The sequence below is a fragment of the Clinocottus analis genome, unplaced genomic scaffold (genome assembly GCF_023055335.1).
Source record: "Clinocottus analis isolate CAN_PGR_092001 unplaced genomic scaffold, fCliAna1.0.p SCAF_32, whole genome shotgun sequence".
NCBI classification, from domain to species: Eukaryota; Metazoa; Chordata; class Actinopteri; order Perciformes; family Cottidae; genus Clinocottus; species Clinocottus analis.
In genome coordinates, this window is record NW_027176065.1 from 1,287,357 (window position 1) to 1,314,556 (window position 27,200).

General features: G+C 43.0%; 2 protein-coding genes and 1 non-coding gene across 3 annotated transcripts; all 3 read right to left on the minus strand.

Annotated features, from left to right (window-relative positions):
- Nucleotides 1-4,900: 4,900 nt before the first annotated feature.
- Nucleotides 4,901-4,972, minus strand: trnap-agg (transfer RNA proline (anticodon AGG)). Its single transcript has one exon. It is a non-coding gene; the product is annotated as a tRNA-Pro (tRNA).
- A 2,063-nt stretch (nucleotides 4,973-7,035) lies between these two features.
- LOC137798828 (guanylin-like) lies at nucleotides 7,036-9,067 on the minus strand. Its single transcript, XM_068595790.1, has 3 exons — nucleotides 8,990-9,067; nucleotides 7,798-7,987; nucleotides 7,036-7,106 (listed from the first exon to the last, which is right to left on the minus strand). The coding sequence occupies exons 1-3, from the start codon at nucleotides 9,065-9,067 to the stop codon at nucleotides 7,036-7,038; spliced, it is 339 nt and encodes a 112-aa protein (XP_068451891.1).
- Nucleotides 9,068-13,175: 4,108 nt separating this feature from the next.
- Nucleotides 13,176-14,040, minus strand: LOC137798895 (guanylin-like). Its single transcript, XM_068595918.1, has 3 exons — nucleotides 13,960-14,040; nucleotides 13,347-13,539; nucleotides 13,176-13,234 (listed from the first exon to the last, which is right to left on the minus strand). The coding sequence occupies exons 1-3, from the start codon at nucleotides 14,038-14,040 to the stop codon at nucleotides 13,176-13,178; spliced, it is 333 nt and encodes a 110-aa protein (XP_068452019.1).
- Between the last annotated feature and the right edge of the window lie 13,160 nt (nucleotides 14,041-27,200).

Sequence of the window (27,200 nt, forward strand, 5' to 3'; positions counted from 1 at the left end):
ATCCTTTGGGTTTAGAGGATCAACCACAACAGGGCAGTGTCTTTGTGTTAGTATTGTTTTGTAATATCGCGCTCACACCGTGTCCTTGTGCTTAGCACAGATCCGGCTTCCAGGTGGCAGCAGAAGGAAGTGTTGTTCATCCAGAAGTCAACATCGATCTGTCCAACGCGCTGATAAAAAGAGTCCCGAGAGAGAGGCAGGAGCAGGAAAGCAATCACACCAGCTCGTCTTCAACATCTCTGTTTCCCTCTCGGGTAATCTCACGCGTCAGAATCTCCATCGCGAGTCTTTTTAGATTTGTTACTGAGCTTCATACTTTGAACTGCCGGCGACGGCAGGAGAGAATGACTCGCCGAGTACAGTTAACATCCAATTAACCAGATTGCTGAACCCAAATCCCCCCAAGAAGCTGCTCCTGTGGAAATGCCCCCAATTAAAAGACAATATTTGGGTCTTTTTCCTCGTTACAAGGCAATTAACAGACGGTCCAGTTGCTCTTCGGGAGAGCAGATAGCTTGTTTTTTTCACGCTCGTTCACGATGGCGAACAAACAGAGGACCCATTGATGTGGAAAGCAATGAGAGACTGTTGCAATGCACTCATTGATTAACCCGCTGTTGAACCAATGATGTCTCCGGCGCTGCTTTTCCCTGTGTGAGGAACCCCAAATTAATTCCAATACTTGTGTTTATTGTTTGTATTTGTTCAGCAAAGTCTTGAAAAAAAAATGTTTATCTGCAAAAAAAAAACACCTTAAAAAGATATTTTGATCATAACTATGAACATCCAGCATGATATGAGCCAGATTCCCCAAAAAGCCTCCTGGAGCGTCAATAAGACACCTTTATGGAAAGATTAGGACCTAAAGAATCAGAACCTGCAACAACAATCACAATAAAACAAAGTCTTGTCCTGTTAGGAAGGAGTTTCAGCCAAGAAACTGTCGATCGGTTCAAAAATGGAAAGATTACGTATTTTAAGGCAAAAGATTGTCTGAATGGGGCATGCTGGGTATTAAAATGGGAGCGGGAGGATTTCCGTGCACAGATTTTCAAAAGGTAAAGAAACCTTGAGGGTTATTCATTGCGCATGCATTCTTCTCTTGCAGCTGATTTAATCAATCGATGACAGTTTTCAGCAACTCTGCCAAACATTTACTTGCATTTGACCGCTCGGCCTCCAAGAGGTTGTTTTTTTTAGGATTCTGCAAAATTAGGTTTTTTTGCGTCTCTCTCTGCAACTCCAGTTTCCTCCAAGCTGTTGTGTCTTTGTCTTCATCTCATTCGACTCCTCGAAGCCAGAGAGCGTCTGAAAGTACTGAAAGGTGCTCAACGTGAAGCTAAGAGCATCTCTGTTGCCTCCAAATGGCTCTCAACATGGCGCCGGCCCGAACCCCCAGGTCTGCAGCGAGCAGGTGGTCACCTGAGCGCTCATGCACGCCGGTCCATGTAAACAAAGCACAGAGCAGCTCAGATTACAACACACACACACACACACACACACACACACACACACACACACACACACACACACACACACACAGCTGCATAATCCCATGTTGCCTTCTGTCCATCTGGCTTCACGTTGGCGTCTTCAGACCAGAGGAACGAAGCCGTTGAAGGGAAACAGAAATCTCCAAAAATAGAGAGATACGACAGTAAATATGTAGAAAGAAAACCACAATTGCATCTATTTTTATTTGTTTTAAAGATAAGAAACACTGGGTTCTGGTGCCGATAATTTACCGAAAGGAAAACACCAGAAAATCTAGCGGCATCGAATCAGATCATTTGATGAGCGTTCAGGTTTGTGGCTCCTCTGACGGACCAGCGGGTCTTTAATTCTTACCCCATCTTGGAAATATGGCTAAAAAAGAAAGAAAGACAGAAAGACAGAAAGAGAGAGAGAGAGAGAGAGAGAGAGAGAGAGAGAGAGAGAGAGAGAGAGAGAGAGAGAGAGAGAGAGAGAGAGAGAGAGAGAGCTGGAAAGACTTATTGTTCTTACTGAAGGTCAGCAAACACAAACCAGCTCTCGCTGTCTGTTGTTTTGTCTTCTTTGGCCGCGCCTCGTTCTAGGAAGCAGATCTTTGCTTTGAGAACGACGCAGGAAAAGAGTGAAAGTGTTTTTTTGGGCGAGCGATTCTTTCCAGTGTTCACAGACGCCCTCTGGACGGCAGCGGGGCGTTGAACAAAGGTTCAGAGGTTCAGAGGTCCATCGCGTCAATCACTGACCGGGCGATCTGTGTGTGTGTGTGTGTGTGTGTGTGTGTGTGTGTGTGTGTGTGTGTGTGTGTGTGTGTGTGTGTGTGTGTGTGTGTGTGTGTGTGTGTGTGTCCTGCCAGCTGAGCTGAAACGCTGTTTGGATGAACTGGAAAGGAAATATGAAATCATTGTCTCCACAGCAAGCAGCAGCTAGCATGTGTTCATCTTTTCATTCAAACATATTTAAACGTTACAAAGTGCTATCGGCTGGTTTTATGTGATTTATATGAATTAACTCACAGATACACTCCAAAGAAAGTGTGAAAACAGAGAATTTGGCTAAAGAAAACAAACACAACTTTAATAAAAAGTCATGTAAATGTGGTTCAAATTATGTAAATGTGGTTAAAATCATGTAAATTTGGTAAAAAAAACAAACACGTGCATTTGGTTAAAAGTCATGTAAATGTTGTAAAAAATCATGTAAATTTGGTTTAAAATCATGTAATCATGTTTAATCATTGGACATTAGAAGTCTTTTTATTCATACTGATTGTGTGCGTTCGTTTAATCTTTTCTATTATTATCATTATTGGCAAATGCGTGGGGACAACAAACCTCTTTAGAGACGCACAAACACAGGACTTTCACGCAGGACACAGCTGTTCATGTCCTGCGTGATAAGCCAACTTTATTTATGTTATTTTTATCTTACTTTTCTTTTACTTACCTTAAGTACTCGACTGACAAGTTTAGTTATTTTACGTATTAAACTTACTTCTACGATTTCTTCCCGAGTTGAACAAAGTTCTTTTGTTGCATAAACAAAAATAATTCCTCGAGCAACTGGATCACTAAAACTAGTTATTAGGATTCAGGTTTGGTCTGATCCTCCTGTTGTGGATCTATCAGATGATCTCAGGTTGATTTTCAAACTGAAGGTTAAAAATCCCCCAAAAAGTTATTGGTTTGGATAAATATGAGGTGCAGATTGCTTTTTTAATTCATCAGACTTCGATCAATTCAAGTTGTAGTGCTTTAATAGGAGTAGTCCATAAGACATTCAGCTTTTTAAAAAAAAAAAGTAATTTGCAATTATTCTTTTTTTATCAATAAGTTAGAATTTCAGAAGATGTATTATTTCAAACCCAGGATGTAATTAAATGCAATAAATGTGTTAAGTTTGAACAGATAGTGTTCATGTGTGTCACTTGAGTCTTGTTTTTATATTTAGTTTTGCTCTGAAGTATTTCTTAAACGATTCATCAACACAGTGAAACGACTTCTGGGGTCTTGTAAATCTCAAAGACTTCAAAGTCAACACACACACATGTTTTCACTCGGCGTTCCTTATCGACGGACCACATAAAGTCTGCGGGCTGGAACCTCGGCGGGCCTCTCTGGGCAGACTTGGCCGGATCTCACGGTCCAAAGACAAGAAAAAGGGCATCGCTCAGTCCTCTGTGTGAATGGAGCCGAGGGTCTGAAGGCCTGCTGGCCCTCAGGCAGAAGCCATCAAACCTTCTGGCAAAGTGCACACTGAGACCCTGAAAGTCACAAAGCCAAGTGAGGGATGGTTTCCCTCAATATTTAAAACAATAAAACACTCCTCCTCAAAGGAAGGAGAGCCAAGTATTTAATGTGGAGCTGTAAGCTTGTCAAGCCGAGACGCATACGCACACAAGTAATCACACGCACGCAGATAATTACAGGAATATTTGTAAGCTGACGTATTGTTTTCTCTCAGTGTGAACGTCCACACAGAGTGATGCTGTTGAGGCGACTGCGTGTCAGCGTCCATTGCATGAAGATATAAGATTTATGCAGAGGCTGCATGTGCTGCCAATATGCCAGGAAGTCTGCTGAATGGAGAAAAGAAGGTTTAGTGAATTGCGCCCTCTGGTGGCAACGAGAACAATGGAAAAAGACTGATTATCAAACATCTCTCATAGTGTTACATCATCGTACATGTCATATGATACGACAATGCATCATAGTTTAAAGGCAGACCAAGTGATTTCTATGAGAAAATTGTAATCTGTAAAGAATATAGCTGTCAAATCTATGTATACAAAGTATATTAGGTTATTATTTCCTCTGAAAGTATGAAACATATACTGTTTTATGACTTTATACATACTTTTTTAAACAAGTAGGTTGAGGGCAGCAATCTACTGCTTAATCATTTATTATATAAAATGTCAGAAATGTGGAAATCTTCTTATTTTGCAGTTTTGCTTGATAAAAAACTTATTGAATAATCTATTATCTAATCACTAATCATTACTATTATTTTACGTCCTTGGGCAGAAGATGAATCGGTGGGTCAGTCAGCACAAAACAAACGTTGATCCAACCTGCAGAAGTTTATTTTCCACTCGAGATGAGAGAGTTTCGAAATATCTGTCAGGTTGAATATTGGGGAAAATAAGAAGCAAGCCATCTTTAATATGGAATATATTCCATCAAATGAAAAAAATTGAGGAAATAATGCACGCTAAATATCTAGTGCATGATATAGTGCAAATATTGAGGCTGTAGTGGAAGCCTTGGGTCTGGGTTTGAATGTTTGGTTCAGGGTATACATATAACTCCAATAAAGAACAAACTGTTAGATTTCCGTGTGTGTTTGTAATATTGTCATGTAGCTTATACCCCATTTCCACCTCAAGAAATTGTTCTGCTGTACAAAAACCTGAGGGCTCGTCCGGGATTTGAACCCGGGACCTCTCGCACCCTAAGCGAGAATCATACCCCTAGACCAACGAGCCATGTGGAGCCTGGGTCTTCACGTTGCCGGGTTGTCCACGTGATCGAGGAAAAGTCTGAGGCTGTTCCTGCAAACACACGTTTCTTCTCCTTCTGTTTCACGTTTCAAGTTATTTTAGAAGTCTTCCCGGAAGAGAGACCACGACGCGCCTGCGCAGTACGGACCACTTTCCGACGGTCTGTTGACATCGTGGCACGTTTGCAAAAGATGCGGTGATTTGTTTTGTACGTCGACACTCACATGCAGTTCTTTAACTTTATGCCATTATTGTGTGTTATTGAGTAGAGTTGGAAGTTTTTTCGTCTTAACGACCGCCAGAGGTCGACATCCGCTGCGAAGAAGCAGCAGAGACAAGAGGTGTCACTCCCACACACTTCCGCCTTCGTTCCTGTCATTAGACGTGTCTCTTATTTTATTTAAAAAACAAAGATTTGTTTTTTTTATTGTGCTTATTCTGTTCTGTTTTGTTCTTTTCTTTTTAATTATTATTTTTTTGTTTTAAGGATTATTTTATTATTTTATATATGTGCATGTACATGTATATATTCCCTTATTTACCCATCTTTATTTTTATAATTATATGCATGAGTATCTTCATGTACATGTAGTGTGTGCATCTGCCACTATAGATTAAGCACTAGTGTTTATTGAGGTTGATCCCTTTAGCGTATTGATTGATTCATTAATCTTCATTCATCTTCTTCCATTGATTGTTTTCCCACGGTGCAAAACTAATGGATATCAAGCATCCAGTCATGTTGACATTCATTGCAGATTTTTAATTATAATGACATGTGATTATGTAATTATATTGCATGTGCTGGTATTTATATGGATGGTTGTGGATTAGTCTATTTAATGATGCTGCATATAAATGAATGTATTTAGTGTCTGTGTGTGTGTGACTGCCGACGGGAATGAGCAAACAGATAAATCTGGCATAAATCCCCTCTTCTCATTGCTGACAAATGCTTTTTCTATGGATAGTCTGAATACTACAACTATTACTACTTGTCATAGTAATAATAATAAAATATTGCATTTGAGTGTTTATAGCTCAGTGGATGCAGATGAAGAGCATGCTGGCAGCAGGGCAGCTTTACACGGTTGTAGAGAGTGATGATGATGATGTCTGATGGCTGTGAAGATCAGCGGTTAGAAAGCAGCTCACTGACGTCCTGCACATCGATGTCATAGTGCACATCCCTGCTGCTCCATACATGAGCTGCTAGTTGGCTCTCCTGCTGACTTTTTATTAGATTTTTAGATGCCTGTGTAGACTGAGACAATCCACTATAAATATATATATATATATATATATATATATATATATATATATATATATATATATATATATATATATATATATATTGCAATAGTCATAGCTTTTTATTTGGTGGAAAAAATAAAGCATGATGTCTGAAACCACAGGTTTGCAGCCCAGTGTGTGAAGTTTTTTCAATTTTTTTTTATTTAGTGATTCATCAGCTGAATAGTCAATCTTTGATTTTCAAAGTGGAATCAGTTTCCATTCTCACTCACTTTAGTGTTTTCATTTAATGCCCTTCATTTTGATTTCTCCATTTAGTTTGAAACCCTTCTTGTGTGTGTGTGTGTCTGTGTGTGTGTGTGTGTGTAACGTAAGACACCGAGTGTGTGAGCATCACTGTATTGTTGAAACTACAAGTAAAATCTGCCTTTAAGGATGCAAAGAATACACATTTTTTATTATCAAGCTGCGGCATCAGACTCAATACAATAAAAGTTTCATATGAAATCAAGTTGAAGATGACACAGTAATATTCAAACAATACTTTACTAACAAGGTGCTTTGTGCACCTACTAATTTACCAAAACTATTTTAAAAAGAAATGGTGAAAAGGAGTTTTATGGATTTAAAAAAATGGAGGGCTTTGACCACAAAGCCTTGAGACCCGTTGGGCTCGGTCTCCGTGTGACACGACGTTGTCGACGTAACACACATTTCAATGCAGATGAACGAAGGTGGGCGACGACCCCAAAGGCGCTCAGCCGATGTGCATGAGCGTCGAGCAGATGGCAGCCTCATTTCAGACACCCAAAGCAAGAAGGGTTGGCACATATTTCACAAGGATCAATCGACGTGATGATTGACACTGAAAAATATTTAAAGAAAGAGCACAAACATGAATATTCATCTGACCTCAAATGTATTTTTTGTACCATCCAAGAGCCGACTTCTCTAAGTCCAATGAAATGCTGCTCATGTTAATAAAGGGATCCGGATCCATCTCGAGTTTCCATACGTAATGAAACTGTTGATTAAAGAGGGTTTCTGAGAGCTGCTGTGAGATTGTTTGAACATTGTACTAACGCCAATGTAAACCCAACAGAGGCGACACAAGGCGGTTGAGAGCATCTGGTGTATGACATGAGATGGAGGAAGTCCACACAGGTGGGAAGAGCAAACAAACATAGGACTGCTGTCCAGGTGATCCTGTTGCATCTGTCGTCAGTCATGTGACCTCGTTTGTCACGTTACAACTCCACCACAACTCCACTCTGTCGCTAAAGCTAACTAACAACGTCCTGTGAAGCAGCTTCCTCGTTCAAAACTTCAGGTCTCCTAAAAGTCTTATTCCTCTCCGCCAGAGAGCTCCAATGGTTTATAAAATCTATACAAACCAAACCAACCAATGAACTCGTTGATACGTTGCGTCAATGTTCATAATAAAAGCCCTTTTAAAGCCTCGGGGCTGAAAGCCGCAGTTGGAAACTAATGAGAGTTGTTGTTGTTGTTGAAACCTGACAAACATCTCAATGTGTTGTTTGTTCGTTCAGTCTCACCCAGTTTGGAGAAAAGGACGCCGGCTCCTTTCTCCTGGCACACCGGCCGAAACACCTGCGGCAGGACGGGGTCGGTGCAAGCGGCCGCGGCGCTCGACCCGGCGAGGTGAGGGAGGACGCCGCCGCCGTCTAAATCCATCAGCTCCTTCAGCTGCTTCACCGCCTCCAAGGGGAAGATCCTGTCTCCAACCTGGCAGGTGGGGAACAAGGTGTGGACAGTGTGGACGACACGGCACTCTTTGAAGGCCTAAAGCCACGGCCCGCCGCTAATGTGCAGGCCTGGATAGTCAGAGAGAGCATGGCGCTGAAATGCATTTTCTAAGGTTAAAAGGAGGTAAATATGGAAGCCCAGTTCCGCCACACACACAAAAAAAAAAAATTAGGACAAAAAAAAGGACCTAAAAAAAAAAAAAAAAATTACGACCAAAAAAAAAAAGGACCTAAAAAAAAAAAAAAAATTAGGGCCAAAAAGAAAAAATAAACTTTTTTTTTCTTCTTTTCGTTAAGGAAAAGAAGAAAAAAAAGATCTAATCAATACGTTATCTCATCACTTTGGTTTTACAAACCTTCATTTAAATGTAAATATATATTGTTCATACAACAAAACAAGTACAAGTCACAAAATAGTCCAATCTTGTTTCAATTCACGTATTCTTTTAATTTAACATTGCAACTGTTTTATATTCAAGTGCTCTTGTTGTTTACCAAAAGATAACTTGACAATGTCAACCACCTGTAAGCCTGTTGATGGGTTACTTTAAAGTAAATAATTAATTCAACGTATGTGTGGACTTTGCATTTTACTCGGTTCTTAAAAATGGTCAAAAGGAAGGTCAACAATGTACTTTGTGTGTACAAATATTATCTACAATTATATTTAGGCTGTAACTGTAATTTTGACAATTGTAGTCAGTAGTCAAGTTCTCATTTCTCTTTTTTCAAGTCAACGAAAAAAAGTCTTTTTTTTTGGTCCTAATTTATTTATTTATTTTTTGTCCTAATTTTTTTTTTAGTTTTTTGGTCCTAATTTTTTTTTGTGTGTGGCAGAAATGGGCTTCCATAGATAAAACATCCTCTGATCCAACAAAAAAAAAGAGTCCCTTCGGTGTCAATTACAACTACTTCTAAAAATGCAAAACATAGTGAAGACAGTAAGAAAGAGTACTGACGGTACTTTCCAGGTGATACTCACTTTAACCTGCACGCCTCCAGCTGCTGCACACGCACACAGCACCACGACCACGACCACGACCTCGCTGAGCGCTCTCATGTTCAGGTGATGCAAGACGCTTCTCAGCAGAGAGGAGAGGTTTCTTCTGTGGTAGTTGTGTGTCGGCTCTCTTATAAAAGGTGTCTGGACAGATTAGTGAGTGATTTATTAACAAAGACAACTGACGGGGGGAGGAGAGTAAACACATGCTGACCCGTCAAAGATAAACCAAAGGCTTGCACACTGCAGGCGTTTGGATCCTCTTTTAGTTTATAGCTACGATCCTCTTAATGTATTTATAACCTCTATCTCAGCGCTATATTTTGCTATTGACTTTGCGTGTCACACTAATGCACCTGATGCCTCAGTGGCAGCTAATAAACCCCACCGGGTCTCTCTCCCACAGATATTAGTCACACAGCTGTCTGATAAGGAAGCGGCCGCAGACGAACTGAGCCGGCCAATGCGGCTCGTTTGTTTGCACGGCTGTGAGATTTGGATATCAGGACGCTTTTGAGAAACAATTGGCAATTATATGTGTTTGGTTACACACCTTAATGCAAACATGGGACAGTCACAACTCAAAAGATGTCACACACTAACTTCCTCATTTCAAAATGTTAGGAATTAAGGAATTAAGCAGTCAGACGTTGGACAGCAGATAAGATGTAAGGCGTCATTGTGAGTCACGGTCTGCGTCCTCACTCTGTGAACTGCTTCAGAGGTCACACCAGAGGCACAGCGTCGGCCCATTTTCAGCAGGTTTCACTCTGCGGAGGAAAAAAAAGAAGAAATCAAAGACTTTGCTTGTTCGTATTTTGGGCCAAACTGTCTGCAACTGACCAAAGAGATGGGAGATAACATGAACCGTTGTGGCAATGGATGACATAAAATCAATAAAGCATGCACACATCCACTCGTAAAACACCAAAAATATAAATAAAAAACCTGGACATAATACCGGACCTTTAACTTTGTATATTTGTATATTTGAGAACGACTAAATGTTGTTCATACAAAAAAGTAACTAGTATTGTTCAATTGTGTAGCGTTCAAAATCAGTTGTGTAGCGTAGCCCTCCGACAGATGCTAATCGTGATGCCACTGGGGATTAGAGGAGGGATCGAACCAGCTACCTTTTCGTTTCAGGACAATCACTCTCCCCATGAGCTACAGCCGCCAACAAGCCGCCAACAAGCCGCCAACAAGCCGCCAACAGCCGCCAACAAGCCGCCAACAGCCGCCAACAGCCGCCAACAAGCCGCCAACAGCCGCCAACAGCCGCCAACAAGCCGCCAACAGCCGCCAACAAGCCGCCAACAAGCCGCCAACAGCCGCCAACAAGCCGCCAACAGCCGCCAACAAGCCGCCAACAAGCCGCCAACAGCCGCCAACAACCGCCAACAGCTAACAACAAGCCGCCAACAGCCGCCAAAAGCTAACAACAAGCCGCCAACAGCCGCCAAAAGCTAACAACAAGCCGCCAACAACCGCCAAAAGCTAACAACAAGCCGCCAACAGCCGCCAAAAGCTAACAACAAGCCGCCAACAACCGCCAACAGCTAACAATAAGCCGCTAACAACCGCCAACAGCTAACAATAAGCCGCCAACAACCGCCAAAAGCTAACAACAAGCCGCCAACAGCTAAGAACAAGACGCCAACATGTTAAATATACTGAGCTGGTGGAATACTGGAAAGGGGTAAAGTGAAAGCACTCTTTGCTCTTCCATTACAACTCCTGAACAAGTCAAGGTGAGTGGGACATAAATGAAATCCTGTGTGCTTTATGACACAATTTAGTGAAAGAATCCCCCTGAAAGTAGCAGCAGAGTTCTGCTTGTGATGTAACAAAGTGAAAGACAATCTACACAGGAGATCCTCATGAAGAATTACACTTTGATAGCTTTGTTTTAATGAGATGTGTCTGGAATATTACTTGAAGCTCTCAGATGCTTAAGACAAACATTAGTTCTAAGTATGCAGCAAAGCGGGTGAAGGGGGACTACGTCTGTTTCTGTTTCAATCTGAACAAACAGCTGAAGAGGGAGTGGATCATGACCTGTATTCTATTCATTTAACCTTTGTTTTTACAGCGTAAGTTCACTGAGCATGAGTACTCTCTTACAGCAACGCTCTTAAACAGTTTGAAATAAATGCAGGTGAAATACTAAAGTGCAGGCTGCGTGCTCATGCAGCATCCAGCGCTCGCTGTGCGCCTCAGATCGGATAACAGACGTGGTCAACCAGCGCTTTGTAGATAAATAACTGCAGCGTTATTATGCTGCTCAGACACGAGAGGCCAACCGAGAGGAGGATTGCTGGCACTAATGAGAACGTGCAGAGAGACTGAGAGGCAGCAGCATGTTGATATTATGACATCATCACCATTCAGGACTGAGAGAAAAACTATTCAGGGAAAATAGCTCCGGGAAGCTGCTTCTGTTGTTATACAACGCTTTATGGAAGCCCATTCCCGCCACGCAAAAAAAAAGAATTAGGACCAAAAAATAAATAAAAATCAAAAATTAGGACCAAACAAAAAAAAAATTAGGAAAAGAAAAAAATTAGGACCAAAGAAAAAAAAATTAGGACCAAAGTAAAAAAAAAAAAAAAAAAAATTAGGACCAAAAAAGAAAAAAAAAAAAAAATTACGACCAAACAAAAAAAAAATTAGGAAAAAAAAATAGGACCAAATAAAAAAAAAAAAAATTAGGACCAAAAAATTAAAAAAAAATAAATTAGGACCAAACAAAAAAAAAAAAAAAAAAAAAAAATTAGGACCAAAAAAAATAAATAAATGGGAATTACAGATATGGTTTTAACCGTGTGTTTGTTGTTGTCTTGCTTTTCCGCTGAATTTAAGCATATTTCAGTTTCTAAACTCTGCGGAGGAAAAGAAAAGGCCGGCAACGAGCCGGTCTGAAGACCGCTTAATATTCATCTCCTTAACCAAGAAGGTTTGTTGCATACAAGAGTTTCACAATATTATTCCTGTGCCTTGTGCGTTTTTAGAGTTGCTGATATGAAATATTTTGATCAAACGTACTTTTGATTTAGAAACGTCCACATTTATTTAACACATCCCGTGTTTCCACGAGCGTGTAATGCAATGTTTTATTATTATTTAAATTCACCTATAAATCAACAAAAAGTACCATAATTTACATTAATTTACAGTTTGCTGCACATACAAACTTGACGATGCAGCAAGTTCTGCAGCAAATATAATCATGTTGCATCCCTCAGATGTACACACTCAAAATTACTTTAATGAACGAGCTCTATCAACGCTGTGAGATGTTGCAGGTGTCAGAGAACCCACCGGCAACACATCTGTAGCATGAGTTGAGTTTGGTCGAGTCAGATAAAATGCACAGAATAATTTATATGATATGAGGCTGAAGTTAAGACAGCTTGAATGTAAATGAACACAATGCATTCACATGTTCACATCTGACAAATAAACTCTGATGAAGCCGCTGCAGCGAACCGCAGGAAGGAAAAGAAAGTTCCTCAGGAGTAAATATTGACTTAATATTCGCCTGGTTCCCACAAACTGGACTCATAATGAAAGTTGCTTGTGTTAAAATGAACATTACAAGATAAATGCTGAGATGGTTGTGATCAGCTTTGGTTCGTTTCAGCCTCTCTATTGGCCAAAACTATTGAGGCTTTAAGTTTATATTTTTTAAAAGCATGTGTTTTTTCTTCTCACAAATGGGAATAAGATGCAATAAATACAGTAAGAGTGTGTTGAAGAGGCAGGAAGCAGCACAATGCACAGATGATGTATCAATGAAAGCTTTTTATTCAAAACAATGTTAATAAAAAGAAGAGACATGAGGCAAAAAGTAACTCCTCTTTTAAATATGTATACAGTACGAAGCTCGGCAAGATAGAAATGTAACAAACGGGCAAATCCTAAAATAAAATGTTTGATAAAGTAACATTACGAAAATAACACACCTCAAGGTGTCTGATTTAATATGTTTATGTCTAAATGGAAACTTTAAAATGTGTAAAGTGCCAAAGGGCCGGAGTCAGAGCCTCTCATCATCTCAACATCGCTGGCAAACATTTGAGAAGTTCCCTGACGTGGTTTTGGAGCAGGAGCAGAAGAATCACAAGTCTTAAGCTGGGCAGGAAGCGTCCGGCGGCGCGTCGGTTCAGCAGCCGGTGCAGGCGGCGAAGGCGCAGATCTCGCAGACGTCGATGGGAACCACACCTGCAGCGAGGACACAAGACAACGTGAAGGCTCGGCTGTCATCACCTGAACGTCGACGAGCTCAGAGCCCCATCGCGGAGTGTCCTTCCTGCTCCACGTGTCGTGGTCTCACCGAGTCTGGCGAGGGAGGCGGAGCCTCCCCTCTGCCGGCAGAGCGGCAGGAACTCCTGCGGCAGCATGGGGTCGGCGCAGAGCGACGGGGCGCCGCCCCGGAGGCGAGGGCTCTGTTGCCCCGCCGCCTGGCTGCTCTCCGTCAGCTCCTGCAGCCTCCTGACGGCCTCCAGAGAGAAAGACAAGCCGTTCTCCTGGAAAACAGAAGGAAGACGTCGGTATTAAAGAGCTGCAATTAAACCAAAAGGTTTGTTCTCCACGAGAGGACGGCATGCAGGGCCGGAGCAACATTACTCTACATGTCATTCAGCTGAGGCTTTTATCTAAAGAGACTCACAATAAGTGGATTCAACTGTGAGAACAAACTCAACAAGAATCAAGAGAGAACAATTTCTTCCATGAAGTCAAACTACAAAGTGCTCTCAGTAAGATGGAAGTGCTACTGAAGTGCTGCTGCGCTAGCTTCCTGATGCAAGTCTAAAAGATGAGTGTTTAGTTTGCTTTGTCGGCTGGAGACACTTCCTGGTCTCCTGATGTCATCGGGGAGCTCGTCCCGCATGAGGAGCGACGCCATCCCAGAGGTCAGTCGGTCACAAAGCAGCGTGGACACTCACTTCGACCTGCACGGCCCCGGCGGTGCAGCCCAGAGCCAGGACGAGGACGAGGACGGCGACGGCGGCGAGAGTGGCCTTCATGGTGACAGCGGGACGGCGGTCGGTGTCTGTCGGTCGGGTGATGGCTGCTCGGCGGCTGCTCAGCGTCTGCTTTCCCTCCGGCCGCTCGCTCGCTTTTAAACGGCTCGGGCGGCGAACACGTGACCGACTGGGAGCAAAGTTTTTCTCACCGGTTAATGTGCAGCGTTTTACAGGCCCTGTAAAAAAGGGAAATTCATAAATCCATTATCTGTTATCTGTTATTTTTATGGACCTGTTGCTGAATCGATCACAGCTCCAGTTGTTAAAGAGTGAAAGAGACGGCGCCGCACCTTTGGGAGACTTCCTGTGACTCACATCTTTGCTTCAGACCTTTGTCTGTTGGCACGTTGACGCAACACACTCGTTAACACATTTCAACATTGTGCTTTATCGATTAGACGCCAGAAACGGCTTCTGAAGACGTTCCTTATTGGATATCAGTCGTCATACTTTACAGAAGGATAAAAGGATGAAGACAATTTAAACAAATGCATAATTCATACAAGTTTCAAGACAAATAAGTCATTTTAAGATTAATAAAAACATTTAAGTTTACAAGTTGAGACACATTACAATAAAGTCCATCGCGTGTTTTTAAACTTTTCCGCTGTTTTAAGTTATTTTTTTAATAACAATAAAGCATATGTGGATTGCAGTAAATATAATATTATTTTTAAAAGAAAGTCCCATGTTTTATATACAATATAACACAGAAAGTATAGGTAAGACTGTTTTGTTAAACTTATATTCTGAGTTCAGGAAAACTCACTCAACTCGGCTGAAACTATCAAATATAAATATGATTTCATCCCGCGTGAGCGCTCGTTAGCTGCAGTGAGCAATAATCAGATTTACTGAGAGCTGCTGGACGAGTCCACAGCGATTTCTGCCTCTGCTGCAGAAAATGTTCAGATTATTTATTCATTAAGCTCTTGAGTCCGTCCAGATCTGAATGAATAATTGGTGACACGTGTCAGATGAGAGGATGCTGATGCTTTCAGACCAACCAGCCGCCGGCTGCCTGGAGTAAAGCTTCCAGGAAAGACGTCTGTAGATCCCTCTGCAAACAACTCACACCCCAACATGCATTTCTCTCCTATTAGCAGGAACAAAACTCCAGGTATGCGGTCCGCAGCGTGCAGAAAGCAGCGATGACCCTCCAGTCATCGCTCCGCCGCTCAAGGTCAGCGACTCGGCTCGTTAGTGGACTCACATACACAAGCAGGGAGCTTTTAATGAGCTCCTTGAACACATTTCTGCAGCAGGGCATGAAGGCCGTATCCGTCTCTATTCCACCAGGGAGGCGCCTTGCAGCTCAGACAGCATCAAACTTTCATCTCTGTCAGATATGATCGTGACTCCACTCATATTTAGTTGATAATCTGTGAAATTGCATTTTCGGAGGTCATTTTTTGCCAATGAAAGAATTTGTTTAGGACAACAGTTCCTCTGAAGGAACATAAACTATGAACGACACGAACAACAAGTATTTTATTAATTGCTAATTGTTCATACCTCAATTATTAACTTTTATGTAGCTCCGCCTCGTTGATGAACGATTTCTATCTCAAGCTCTTCCTCGTGTCGTTACGAATGTGCTCACAAAGCAGATTTTACTAAATAAAAAAAACATTTTACTTCATTACTGATAACAACAGTGACCACAGACACATTATTGATTACTAACAAAACACACACACACACACACACACACACACACACACACACACACACACACACCATTGGCTTCACGAGGGCGTGACTTTATGGTTTGTGGACGACTGTCACTCTCCAGGTCGCCCGCCCTAAAGCTCACCCTCTTTATTGTGTGTTTTTCTCTGAACGGGACCATAAGTTACTAAATGGCCGTCATGTCGTAGTGAAGGAGGCTTGAACCTGGAGATCCAGACCATAAACTCATGTTCACAGTGTTCACTGAGCTCATAAATCAAGCGAGAACGAGAGTCTCTTCGATCTGTTGTTCGCCCTGAAGCGACTTGGCTTCACGTTTCAGACCTGCAGGTTTCCTGGCAGCACAGACAGCAGGACCAGGAAGCAAGGACCCGCCGCTCGTTGCTGGTTTCATGGAAGCATCCCAGCTCACGGTGCAGAGACGTGTCGGGTGTGTGAGTCGTGTTCGGCCGCTCGGCCTCTGACGGGCTGCTCGGGCTGAGCAGCGAGCGATGACGGATTGATAAATGATAAAAGACTAAAATGACGACGCATTTCTCATCGTCGTGGCGCTGCAGTCAGACGGGCGGGAGGTGTGCGACACGGAGATTGTTTCATTAATCAATAACCTTTTCCTCCAGACGGGGACGACTCACCCCGACGTTTGAAACCGGGCCAAAAGGCCGGCCCCGCCCCGCCGGAAACGAGCGGGCGTGGCGGCGAGACGTGGTCGAAATTAAGGTGAAGCGAGACACTTTAATTATTGAAGTTTGTTGAAATATTCACAACTTTTCGTCCTCTTCATGAAGCGGGAGGAAGTGTTTGTGTGAACGGTGTGCGGATGATGCACTTTGACGTTTCCCTGCACGCCGTCACGCTTTGTTCACCTCTATCTCCTCACTGAAGCCGTCAACGCTTTTGTGCTAATTTCACTTCATCATTCAATTGATTTCAAGTGTTCGAGTCTTGTGAAAAAAATGCTTTGTTGAACCGAGAAGTGAAAAATTAGTCTGAGTTGTAGGAAAAAGGAAACGGCTTTTATTCAGACAGCCGTGAGAGGAACGCCGCCTCGACGCGGCCGCAGCGGTGAATCATCAGCCTGAGTTGAAGAGAGAATATTTTGGAGTATTTATCTAACCGCCTCTGACCACCAAGTCAAGAGGGTCAGCAAGCAGAGTTCCTCCCTCTGGACCCTCTTCACGTCGTTGGCCGAGCGTTGAACCTGCGACCCTCCGGGAATAAAATGACATCGATTCTTTAGACTTATCGTCTCCGTTGAAGCAACACAACGAGCTCTGAACACACCAACGACCCAGCAGCAGCTTTCAAACGTTCAGGACGTCCACAATCGTGTCGGGTCCACTCGGTCAGTGTCACGCCAGCGCTCGCTCTCTTTCACGCTCGCTTTTTGCTGCTAAATGCTCCTCGTGAGCCTTTTTGGTGGAAACGTCATCGAGGAAGAAGCAGCGGGAAAGACACTAACAACCCTCCGTAGAGCTGAGACGGCCTATAAGTCACATTGTGCGGCATCATCGGACCCACAATGAAGAGTTTTAAGTCATTCAAATGAGCGTGACCTGCTAAATCTTTGGTGCTTTATTCTTTGTAAAAAAAGAAGAAAAGAAAGCCCTTTCACAAACAAAGACCAGACGTAATCTGAGGTTCTTCACTTGAAACACAATCGGCCTTTTGTCAGTTGAAGTGTTGACTCTGCCGTCGATCATTTGAACCAGAATAATAGATGAATAGATGTTCGCTGATGGGAAACCTCTAACAAACATCTGCACGCGTCGGCGACGAGGCCACAGTCAGGTAACTTGATCGTCCTGGTGTCTGTGGAAGTGTGGATGGATTACTGAAGCGGCCGTCGCTTTCATGCAGGTAAACAGCAGAGAGACAAAGAGCCTCGATGCAACCTGGGAACCCAGCGGCCACGAAGCAGCTGTGTGAGGTCACACCTGGACCATGAACACACACGCCTCCCTCACTCACACCTCTCGCCGATGATTGACACCTGACACGTTGACATATTTAGAATTAAACCAAACCTAAAACTTTAAAAGCAGTTTCCAATCTTGATATCAAATGCAGACCCGCTGCACAGGACGTCCTGAGTCATCCCTCCGTTACGATAAAGCAGATACGAGCGCCTCGTTCCCAGCAGGAGGCGCGTTGGGCAACCGCAGAGGGAGCGGCTGAAGCGCCTGACATCATGGACGTCTGATCCTGAAGAGGCCGGCTCGGCTCCTTGTTTTCATTTTGCTCTGATCATTAATCTCTCGGTTTGTTTATTACAGTCGTGCTGCAACCACAGCGGCAAAGAGGTCTGAGCAATGATTACTGTCAGTGATAAGACACAATGCAGGACTTTAAACGTCCATCAGTGTCAGTTCCCTCAGTGTGCTTCTTTATATATATATATATATATATATATATATATATATCTATATATATATATATATATATATATATATTCCAGGATGCAGGACTCATGGGGCTCAGGTGGTGACAGAGAGGTTCAGTGAGACATCAGGTGAGAAGATCAACACCGCTGTAATGTCTGACGGGTAAATATGAAGCTGCAGACAGCAGCTGGTTAGCTTAGCTTAGCATAACGACTGGCAACTGGCAAATGTAAAAAAAAAACATTATTGAAAGGCTGGTCGCCGTGTTTTACGACCTTTGGGCAGACAGACTAGCGGGTTCGCCTAGCCTTTATGCTAAGCTAACTAGCTGCTGAGTGTAGTTTTATACTCGATTGCACTGACATGAGAGGTGTTTATTTTCTCACCGAACCTGAGCAAAGAAAGCAAACACAGCTTCTTGTAAAATGTGGAACTGTTCTTCTCCGTGGAACACGTTGACGTTTAGGAGATCCAAATATTAAATCTGAGTTATTGCTCGATCCTTCCAGTCCCTAAATGTCAAGAACATAAAAGTGAGCGATGTGGAATTAACCGGGTGTCACGGCTCAGTGTGACCTCTTCTTATCTGAGCCTTCAGGTCTGTAAAGCAGACACTTCACCGTCAGGCCGACAGCTGTAAACTGCACAAATCATCCGTGTGCAACGCGTCATGTGACGGCCCGAAAGAGAGAGTGAGAAGACGCTGAAACGTCTGAACATTTCATCTTTTGGCTTGATTCTAGGAAAAGAAATGACCGAGTTCAACAAAAAACTACGTCTTACAGCTACATGCTGTTGTCACGTGGATCTCTGAGGGTCGCGGAGTCCACAGAATGGAGAACCAGCTTCCACACAAGTATTCACACGGAGAAACACACACAAGTGCTGCTTTGATTGTGGTTAAATTTCCTCCTCAATGTTAAACAAATGCCTCTTGGATGCAAAGGAAATGATATAACCTGCAGGTGGATGTCGTTATAGGACAAACTGGCCCACATTTAACTAAAATCGGCTCTGACGCAGGATCTTGTGTTCTTTAAGAATCGCTCCATCTGGGTTTTCTAAGGGCTCAAAAGTCGCACCTCAATTAGAAAAGCAAAAGACGGCAAAGAGATCTCCAAGAGGAGCTTAAGGCGCCTCCGGCTGCCGGCGCCGCCGTGTGCTGAAGAGGTCTGCGTTCAGCAATCAGCCCTGAAGCTGAAACAAAAGGCTTTCGGTCAAGAGGGAAACGCAGCGCGCTGCTCTCAGCGCTTCATTAGCATCCAGCTAAGAGCCGGCGCCGCGTGAACGAGCCTCCAGGCGGCCGCGCGGCTCAGCGGACCCGTCAACAGGTGCGATGGACTAAATTAATTACGCTCACATTCTCTGCTGTGTGTCGAGTCGTTAGCGATGTCGTTAACGAGCTAATTAAGTCACCTGCGTCCACTCCGCTGTGACGGCTGACGTACGGGGTTAGATCAGGGTCAAGATGGACCAACGACGATGACAGAGGAGAATACACACATTTAGGGATTTGAGGAATTTAAGAAATACACAAAAACAATTATTTCTCATGTGAAAAGTGAAAAGAAGTGTATCATTGTGTTTAGATCAACAGATAAACGCATGTTTCCAGGTTTTCTTTGTCCGTTTCTACATCGCTCTACTGTTCGCTCACGTCTTTAATATCTCGTTATGAAGAGTCTCATCGCCAATAATCAATCTCACGCTGCTCATATTGACATAAAGAGAGAGAGAGAGACAGAGAGAGAGAGAGAGAGAGAGAGAGAGAGAGAGGGAGAGAGAGAGAGAGAGAGAGAGAGAGAGAGAGAGAGAGAGAGAGAGAGAGAGACAGAGAGAGAGAGAGAGAGAGAGAGAGAGAGTGAGAGAGAGAGAGAGAGAGAGAGATCATTGTTTTAAGAGGAACTGTTGCAGGAGTATCTCAGCTACAGATTATTTTAGGGAAGAAGAAGAAAGAGAGGAGGAGGAGGAGAAGAAGAAGAAGAAGAATCTCCTCATTCATTTCTAATAGTTTAATGAGGTTAAGGCCATAAAACCTTCTAAAGATAATACAGTTTATGTCATATTGACCTCAATATCATCAAAACAACCACAACCAAAGTGTTTATAAAGTTTATATTTCTTGTATGTTTTCCACAGTGAAATAAAGCCTGAGGGTCAAATTGACCCTGAAGAGCATCGACGCAAACAAGATGTGTCCAGAACGTTGAAAACACACCACGTTTTATTTTTACCCAGTTGTCCCCATTAAATGAGGAAAAGTTATGCAATATGAAAAAAACACTGAGAGGTGAATGTGCAGTCTGCATTTGGGGATTTGAAGGACTTAAAAACTACACAAACAAACGATGTCTCACAACAAACACCTTCGTGATCGCTGCATCAGCTCGGATCAAGAAATAAACACGTGTTTATAGATTTTCTGATCAACAGGACTTCACAGTCTGGTCACGACTTTAAGGAATGGATGGTGGTGATGAGTTTCACAGCCGACCGGCGGCGGCTTCACGACGACCTCATAAATTAAAACAGACGAGTCATCCGGCACCTGCAGACTGACGCTGCTTATCAGGAGCGTCAGATTTACACCCGACCAGACAATAAATCAGCGTTGTTTATTCCCCCTGCAGGCCGGACGTCACGCAGCGTTACTGTCTACACGACCAACGTTCCCATCACCTCAGACTCCAGTATACAGGGAGGGAAGCAACGCCGACAGATGAGCAAAGAGACACACAGGCCTGTTTATTGCACTTTATTATCATGGAGGAATGATGTCACAACCACGTCTGCATTATGGGACTTGTTTTAATACTGGATATCATTTGAAATATTATGAAAGAGACTGGATGCCACCGCCACATTTGAATAATAAATCGTTTTGATTGAAGTGCTTCGTTACTTTAGTTTGGAGAAACAAGTTTAAAGTATTCAGATGAAACAGGAACAATTTAAAAACATTTACTCCATTAATTCCAATACTTGTGTTTATTGTGTGTATTTGTTCAGCTAAGTCTTGGGAAAAATGTATATCTGCAAAAAAAAAAAAAATCCTTTTTAAAAGATGGTAATGATCATAACTATGAACATCCAGCATGATATGAGCCAGATTCCCCAGAAAAGCCTCCTGGAGCGTCAATAAGACGCCTTTATGGAAAGATTAGGACCTAAAGAATCAGAACCTGAAGCAAAAATCCCAATAAAACAAAGTCTTGTCCTGTTAGGAAGAAGCTTCAGTCAGAAAACTGTCGTTTAGTTCAAACATTAGAAATATATTGTATTTTAAGCCAAAAGATTGTCTGAATGGGGCATGCTGGGACTTAAAATGGGCGCGGGAGGATTTTCACACAAAAGATAAATATGTTTTACTCACAACTCATAAATAAAACACATGTAGTCAGACATTCCTCTGGAGGGGCTCGCATGACATTTACGGCTTAATTTAAAAAAAATAGTTATTACTAATCATCGAGCGGTGTGAGAGTCAATCCATTCGGCTGATTAATTTTAACGACACAAACAATTTGTAAAACATGAAAAATAAATGCTGCTCGATAACGTGATAATACGTTGAAGGAACATTTCCATAATGAGACATAATGAGGATATATTTATCGATGTATTGACTTTTGGACGGACTGGAGCTGAAGTAAGTGGAGAAGTCTGACAGCGTATGGAAGTCCATTCCTGCCACACAAAAAAACAAAATTAGGACCAAAAAACAAAACAAAAAAAAAATATCAAGATGAAAAAAATAAATAAATTAGGACCTAAAATATATATATAATTAGGCTCAAAAAAAAAAAGGACCAAAAAAAAATAAATGTTTTTTTTCTTTTCGTTGACCGAAATACAAAAAAACATCTAATCAATACGTTATTTCATCACTTTGGTTTTACAAACCTTCATTTAAATGTAAATATGTATTGTTTATACAACAAAACAAGTACAAATCACAAAATAGTCCAATCTTGAAGGAAATGAGGACCAGGTGACGGGCATGAGGACCAGGTGACGGGCATGAGGACCAGGTGAAGGGCATGAGGACCAGGTGACGGGCATGAGGACCAGGTGAAGGGCATGAGGACCAAGTGAAGGGAATGAGGACCAGGTGACGGGCATGAGGACCAGGTGACGGGCATGAGGACCAGGTGACGGGCATGAGGACCAGGTGAAGGGCATGAGGACCAGGTGACGGGCATGAGGACCAGGTGAAGGGCATGAGGACCAGGTGAAGGGCATGAGGACCAGGTGACGGGCATGAGGACCAGGTGAAGGGCATGAGGACCAGGTGAAGGGCATGAGGACCAGGTGACGGGCATGAGGACCAGGTGAAGGGCATGAGGACCAGGTGACGGGCATGAGGACCAGGTGACGGGCATGAGGACCAGGTGACGGGCATGAGGACCAGGTGAAGGGCATGAGGACCAGGTGACGGGCATGAGGACCAGGTGACGGGCATGAGGACCAGGTGAAGGGCATGAGGACCAGGTGACGGGCATGAGGACCAGGTGACGGGCATGAGGACCAGGTGACGGGCATGAGGACCAGGTGAAGGGCATGAGGACCAGGTGAAGGGAATGAGGACCAGGTGACGGGCATGAGGACCAGGTGACGGGCATGAGGACCAGGTGACGGGCATGAGGACCAGGTGAAGGGAATGAGGACCAGGTGAAGGGAATGAGGACCAGGTGAAGGGCATGAGGACCAGGTGAAGGGAATGAGGACCAGGTGAAGGGAATGAGGACCAGGTGAAGGGAATGAGGACCAGGTGAAGGGCATGAGGACCAGGTGAAGGGAATGAGGACCAGGTGAAGGGAATGAGGACCAGGTGACGGGCATGAGGGCTGATGAGGAGGTAGTGGCTGACAGAGTGAAGGGGCGTGGAGCAGCATCTGAGGTGACATGGGGTAATTAGTGACACACACACACACACACACACACACACACACACACACACACACACACACACACACAGAACAACAATCAGGACGATGCGCTGAACTGTTACACTTCCTGTGTACAAATATTAGCTACAATTATATTTAGGCTGTAACTGTAATTTTGACAGTAGTCAAGTTCTCATTTCTCTCCTGGAATGAAACAAGGTTTGTTTTTTTTTTCGTTGCTTTTTTTCAAGTCAAAGGAAAAAAAATATATATATTTTTTTGGTCCTAATTTTTTTTTTTTTTTGGTCCTAATTGTTTTTCTTGTGGCGGTAATGGGCTTCCATAGAGATGAGAGGATTTGCTGCGAGAAGATCTCAGGTACGGATTATTTTAGGGATCAAAAGTGAAGAAAAATAAATACAAAAACTCAAGCTGTACGTTTTAATTACTAGTTGTATTAAAAAGCTGTTGTTTAAATGAGCTGTCTGCATAATAACTGATATCTGAATTATTCTGATGGATTTGGAGCCGTGCAGCATCTCCTCTGCCCTCGGCTGACCTTTCCTCCGCTGTGATGTGAGCACCTTCTCTGTCCACAATGTCTCACATTTAAATGAGTCCAATCAATACAACCTTTTTTCAAATGGGGATTAAGTGACTGGTGTGAATTTTCATATTCTATCAACCGAGATGTCGACCCATAAAGAGCCAGTCGAGCAAGTGAGCGCTGCGTTGCTCTGGTTACCGACCACACACACACACACACACACACACACACACACACACACACACACACGATGACAAAACAGCCACTCGGGGAAAAAAATTAATTTGAGATTGCAGTGCCTTTAAAAAAGAAATGCTGTTAAAAGCCTTTGATTTTTCAGTGGAGGTACGAGAGCTGATGGCTGCAGCGCTTCTGGTATGAATCAATCATAAGTCGTTTTATTGAGAGATCAAAACAGGCTTTGAGTAGTTTGTGTTTGTGCTTTCATCTAATTTCATATTAAGGCAGACAATCCCAGTTGCATTTTTTCCTGGAAATCAGCACCTTTTGATTGAAGTCCTCGGGGACATTTCGGGATCTTTTCATCGACGCTCCGGAAAAACAGTCGCGTCGTGAAACGCGTCCTCGTGGCAAAGATAAGAGGAACTGCGGGGGGATGTGGTGGCGTTAAGGCGTAACAAAGTCTTTTACATTTACATTTAGTACACGCTCTTTGCTCTCCATCACATGTTAAACTACTCTGACTTCTTTCTTCACCATGAACGAAAGAGACGGACGTTTACAGCACGTCTCGCACTCGAGGGCATTGGAAAGTAAAAAGGAGACTTTCTGTTGTTGGGAACACTCAAATGTGCCAAGAAAAGAGAAACAAGCTCAGATACCTGCTTAGCCTTAATAATGGCAGCATGATGTACAAATTTTTTTGGCACAAACAACATCCGCTGGTTGCATTAAAAGCGGGTTGCATCTCCTCCAACTGAACCATTAATATGTCAAACTTCAAATGTTGTCCAGAGGACCTAAAGTGTGTCAAACCACATATTTTTAGGCTCACTAGCATCAATACCGGAACAATCCGCATTGCCAAACGCATTGTTTGTGGATACCGGATCACTGCAACCACATGGGGTCGTTAAAAGTCTCATTATAAAACTCTGGGCTTTACTTTGCTGCAGTCTCGTGAGCTGGCTCGCCTCAGCGTTTCATTTCCCCCTCGAGGTGTTGGAAGAGTTTGAGGTCTGGGCTCCGTGCAGGAAGAAACAACTTCTTCCACGCCAAACAAGCCTTTTATTTGGGTGCTATCGAAAGAGGAGCCAGCTTTCTGTAAGCAGCTGCTGACGTTGTAGTTGTTGTTGGTTAGTTGGAAACTCCGCTTTCATCCAACGATCAGTAACAACAGATTTGGAGCAGAATCAGGATTCATTTGGAATCCTGTTCCTTTCCATTTATTGAATGTAGGTCACACGCTCGCTCTCTATTTTGCCTTCCACCAACGTCTGATGGGAAAATGTCCGTCTCTTTATTGGCTGGATGCTCCAGAGTGTTCAGCAGCCGGTTGCTGCCCGCTGAGCAGCAGACACAAGCAGCACATTGTGAGCTCATAGCCCAGCGTTTGCTTCTCCTGCTAACAGCTGGTGCTGCAGCGGGAGACGAGGCAGCGCGAGAGAGCGATGACGGTGACGCAAAACACACACTCACACACACACACACACACACACCACTTCTAGATGTGTGTGCAGCACCGTGCCGTCTGATGGCGCCCTGAGGACTCGAGGGCATTAGACTCTTGCTGAAGAGAGATATCGGAGGTCAATGATGTGACATTCCATTATGTTGCATGACAGAAAAACATCGATCTGTTTGATAAATACATTTATTTTGCCGGGTAAACACATCAATTGCATCGACGCAGTGTTTTTCCTCAGAGGCCATGAAGGACTCTTGTGCCGAATGACCGCTCAGATTGTCGTGACAGTTCAGGGATGCAGCTCTTCCTGTGAGCGTTGCAAAGCAACCAGCGTTAGATTTGAACAGCAGATGCCGGATGGAAATTCCCCTGCAATGAATCTTTTTGCGTCTCTTTTTGATATTTTGACATGAACTTTAAGAAAAATGCACCGTAATATATCAGGTCATGAAGCTAAACTAATAATTCAGTTACAACACACGTTATTTTGGCGCTCCTTGTGGACAAAAGTGGTAGTGTTTTCCGCGTTTGCGATGTTAGCACAGTTTGCGCTGTTAGCACAGTGTGCACAGTTAGCACATTTTGCACTGTTAGCACAGTCTAGGCTGTTAGCACTGTTAGCTGCGAGCCGTCCGCTCAGCTGTCGCCATGTTAAGGAGCCGTTTGTCGGTAACAAAAACCCCAAACTTCCCTGCAGCGGGGGTCTGGCCGTCTTCCCCTCGCTGTCCACGGCGGGTCGGTGCCGGAGAAGATCCAGTTGGAGTCGCAGCTGAAGAAGAAACCTGCAGGATTTCATCTCCTCCAACGCAGCGGCACAGACGGATGATTTAATAAAACAGACAATCTTCTCCTTGATGGTCTCGTTAGCATACGTCCAAAAGCATCAGTATTAAAATTGAGAAAGTCTCTTAAAAGTTCCTCGCAGTCACTCCGACAATATCGAATCCTGTATTTGTTTCCAGCTGGAAACACAACATTACACAACATATGGCGACACTTTCCTCTGCATTAAACAGGTATTAAATAGTCTTGATTGTCATTAATTATTGTAGATTAGCAAAGGAGACAAAAACAATGAATCGCCACATTGAATACAACAATACCTTCTTCAGTGATAATGGACACGTCATGCGATTTAAAAAGGCAACGAGCACTAACACATGAATACATATTCATCACACGGTGTTGGAGCCGCAGCATCACGGCATACCGATGAGGATCACAACGTCCTGCTTTAAAAAGTTATACTCTTTGAGGAGAGAATAGAGTTGAAGTAAGTAGGTCATTTTATCAGGATAGATTATCCACTCGGATGTGCAAGTCGAAGAAAATCAAAATGTTGCCGGAGCAGATTAACGTTTTAATACATCTGTTGTTGTTGGGAAACTCTAGAAATGAAAAGTACAAATAGAATCTGTTTCCAGTGGGAGCGCAGGTACAAACATCTGCGTGGTGGGCATTTTAGTTTGTGTTGTATTTGTATTTGAAGTGTTTAAATATACGTTAAAGTACGAGTACAAGTTGTGGTTTTCAAAACGCAACGTTGTGCAATGACGTCAGGTCTTAGTGCACGTTCGAAAGCTCAAAATGTAAAGCTGTTCCCATCTTTCAGAGGAAATGTGAACACATGAGTGACTGTGGATCTATTTATGATGAGCTGTGGTGTGTCAGGTCTGATAATCACCACGAATTAAACTAGACAGCTGAAATCCTGCGTTCAACACAGACGCACAGATTTACATTATAATTGCTATTTGAAGCGTATTGTACAGTTTCAATACACACACACACACACACACACACACACACACACACACACACACACACACACACACACACACACACATTGTATTTCACACCAACACATCAGTCAAACTCAGAATACATATATATATATATATATATATATATATATATATATATATATATATATATATATATATATATATATATATATATATATATATTAGCAGCAGCAGCCAGCAACAGTTGTGCTCTTT

Bases quoted from the DNA above. Each gene is read 5' to 3' on its own strand.
- LOC137798895 (XM_068595918.1), bottom strand. From the start codon at position 14,040: ATGAAGGCCACTCTCGCCGCCGTCGCCGTCCTCGTCCTCGTCCTGGCT. The intron at 13,540-13,959 runs GTGAGTGTCCAC...TCTGTTTTCCAG, and splicing joins CCGGGGCCGTGCAGGTCGAA to GAGAACGGCTTGTCTTTCTC. The intron at 13,235-13,346 runs GTGAGACCACGA...TCCTCGCTGCAG, and splicing joins CGCCTCCCTCGCCAGACTCG to GTGTGGTTCCCATCGACGTC.
- LOC137798828 (XM_068595790.1), bottom strand. From the start codon at position 9,067: ATGAGAGCGCTCAGCGAGGTCGTGGTCGTGGTCGTGGTGCTGTGTGCG. The intron at 7,988-8,989 runs GTGAGTATCACC...CCCACCTGCCAG, and splicing joins CTGGAGGCGTGCAGGTTAAA to GTTGGAGACAGGATCTTCCC. The intron at 7,107-7,797 runs GTGAGACTGAAC...AATATTTTTCAG, and splicing joins CGTCCTTTTCTCCAAACTGG to TGTCAATCATCACGTCGATT.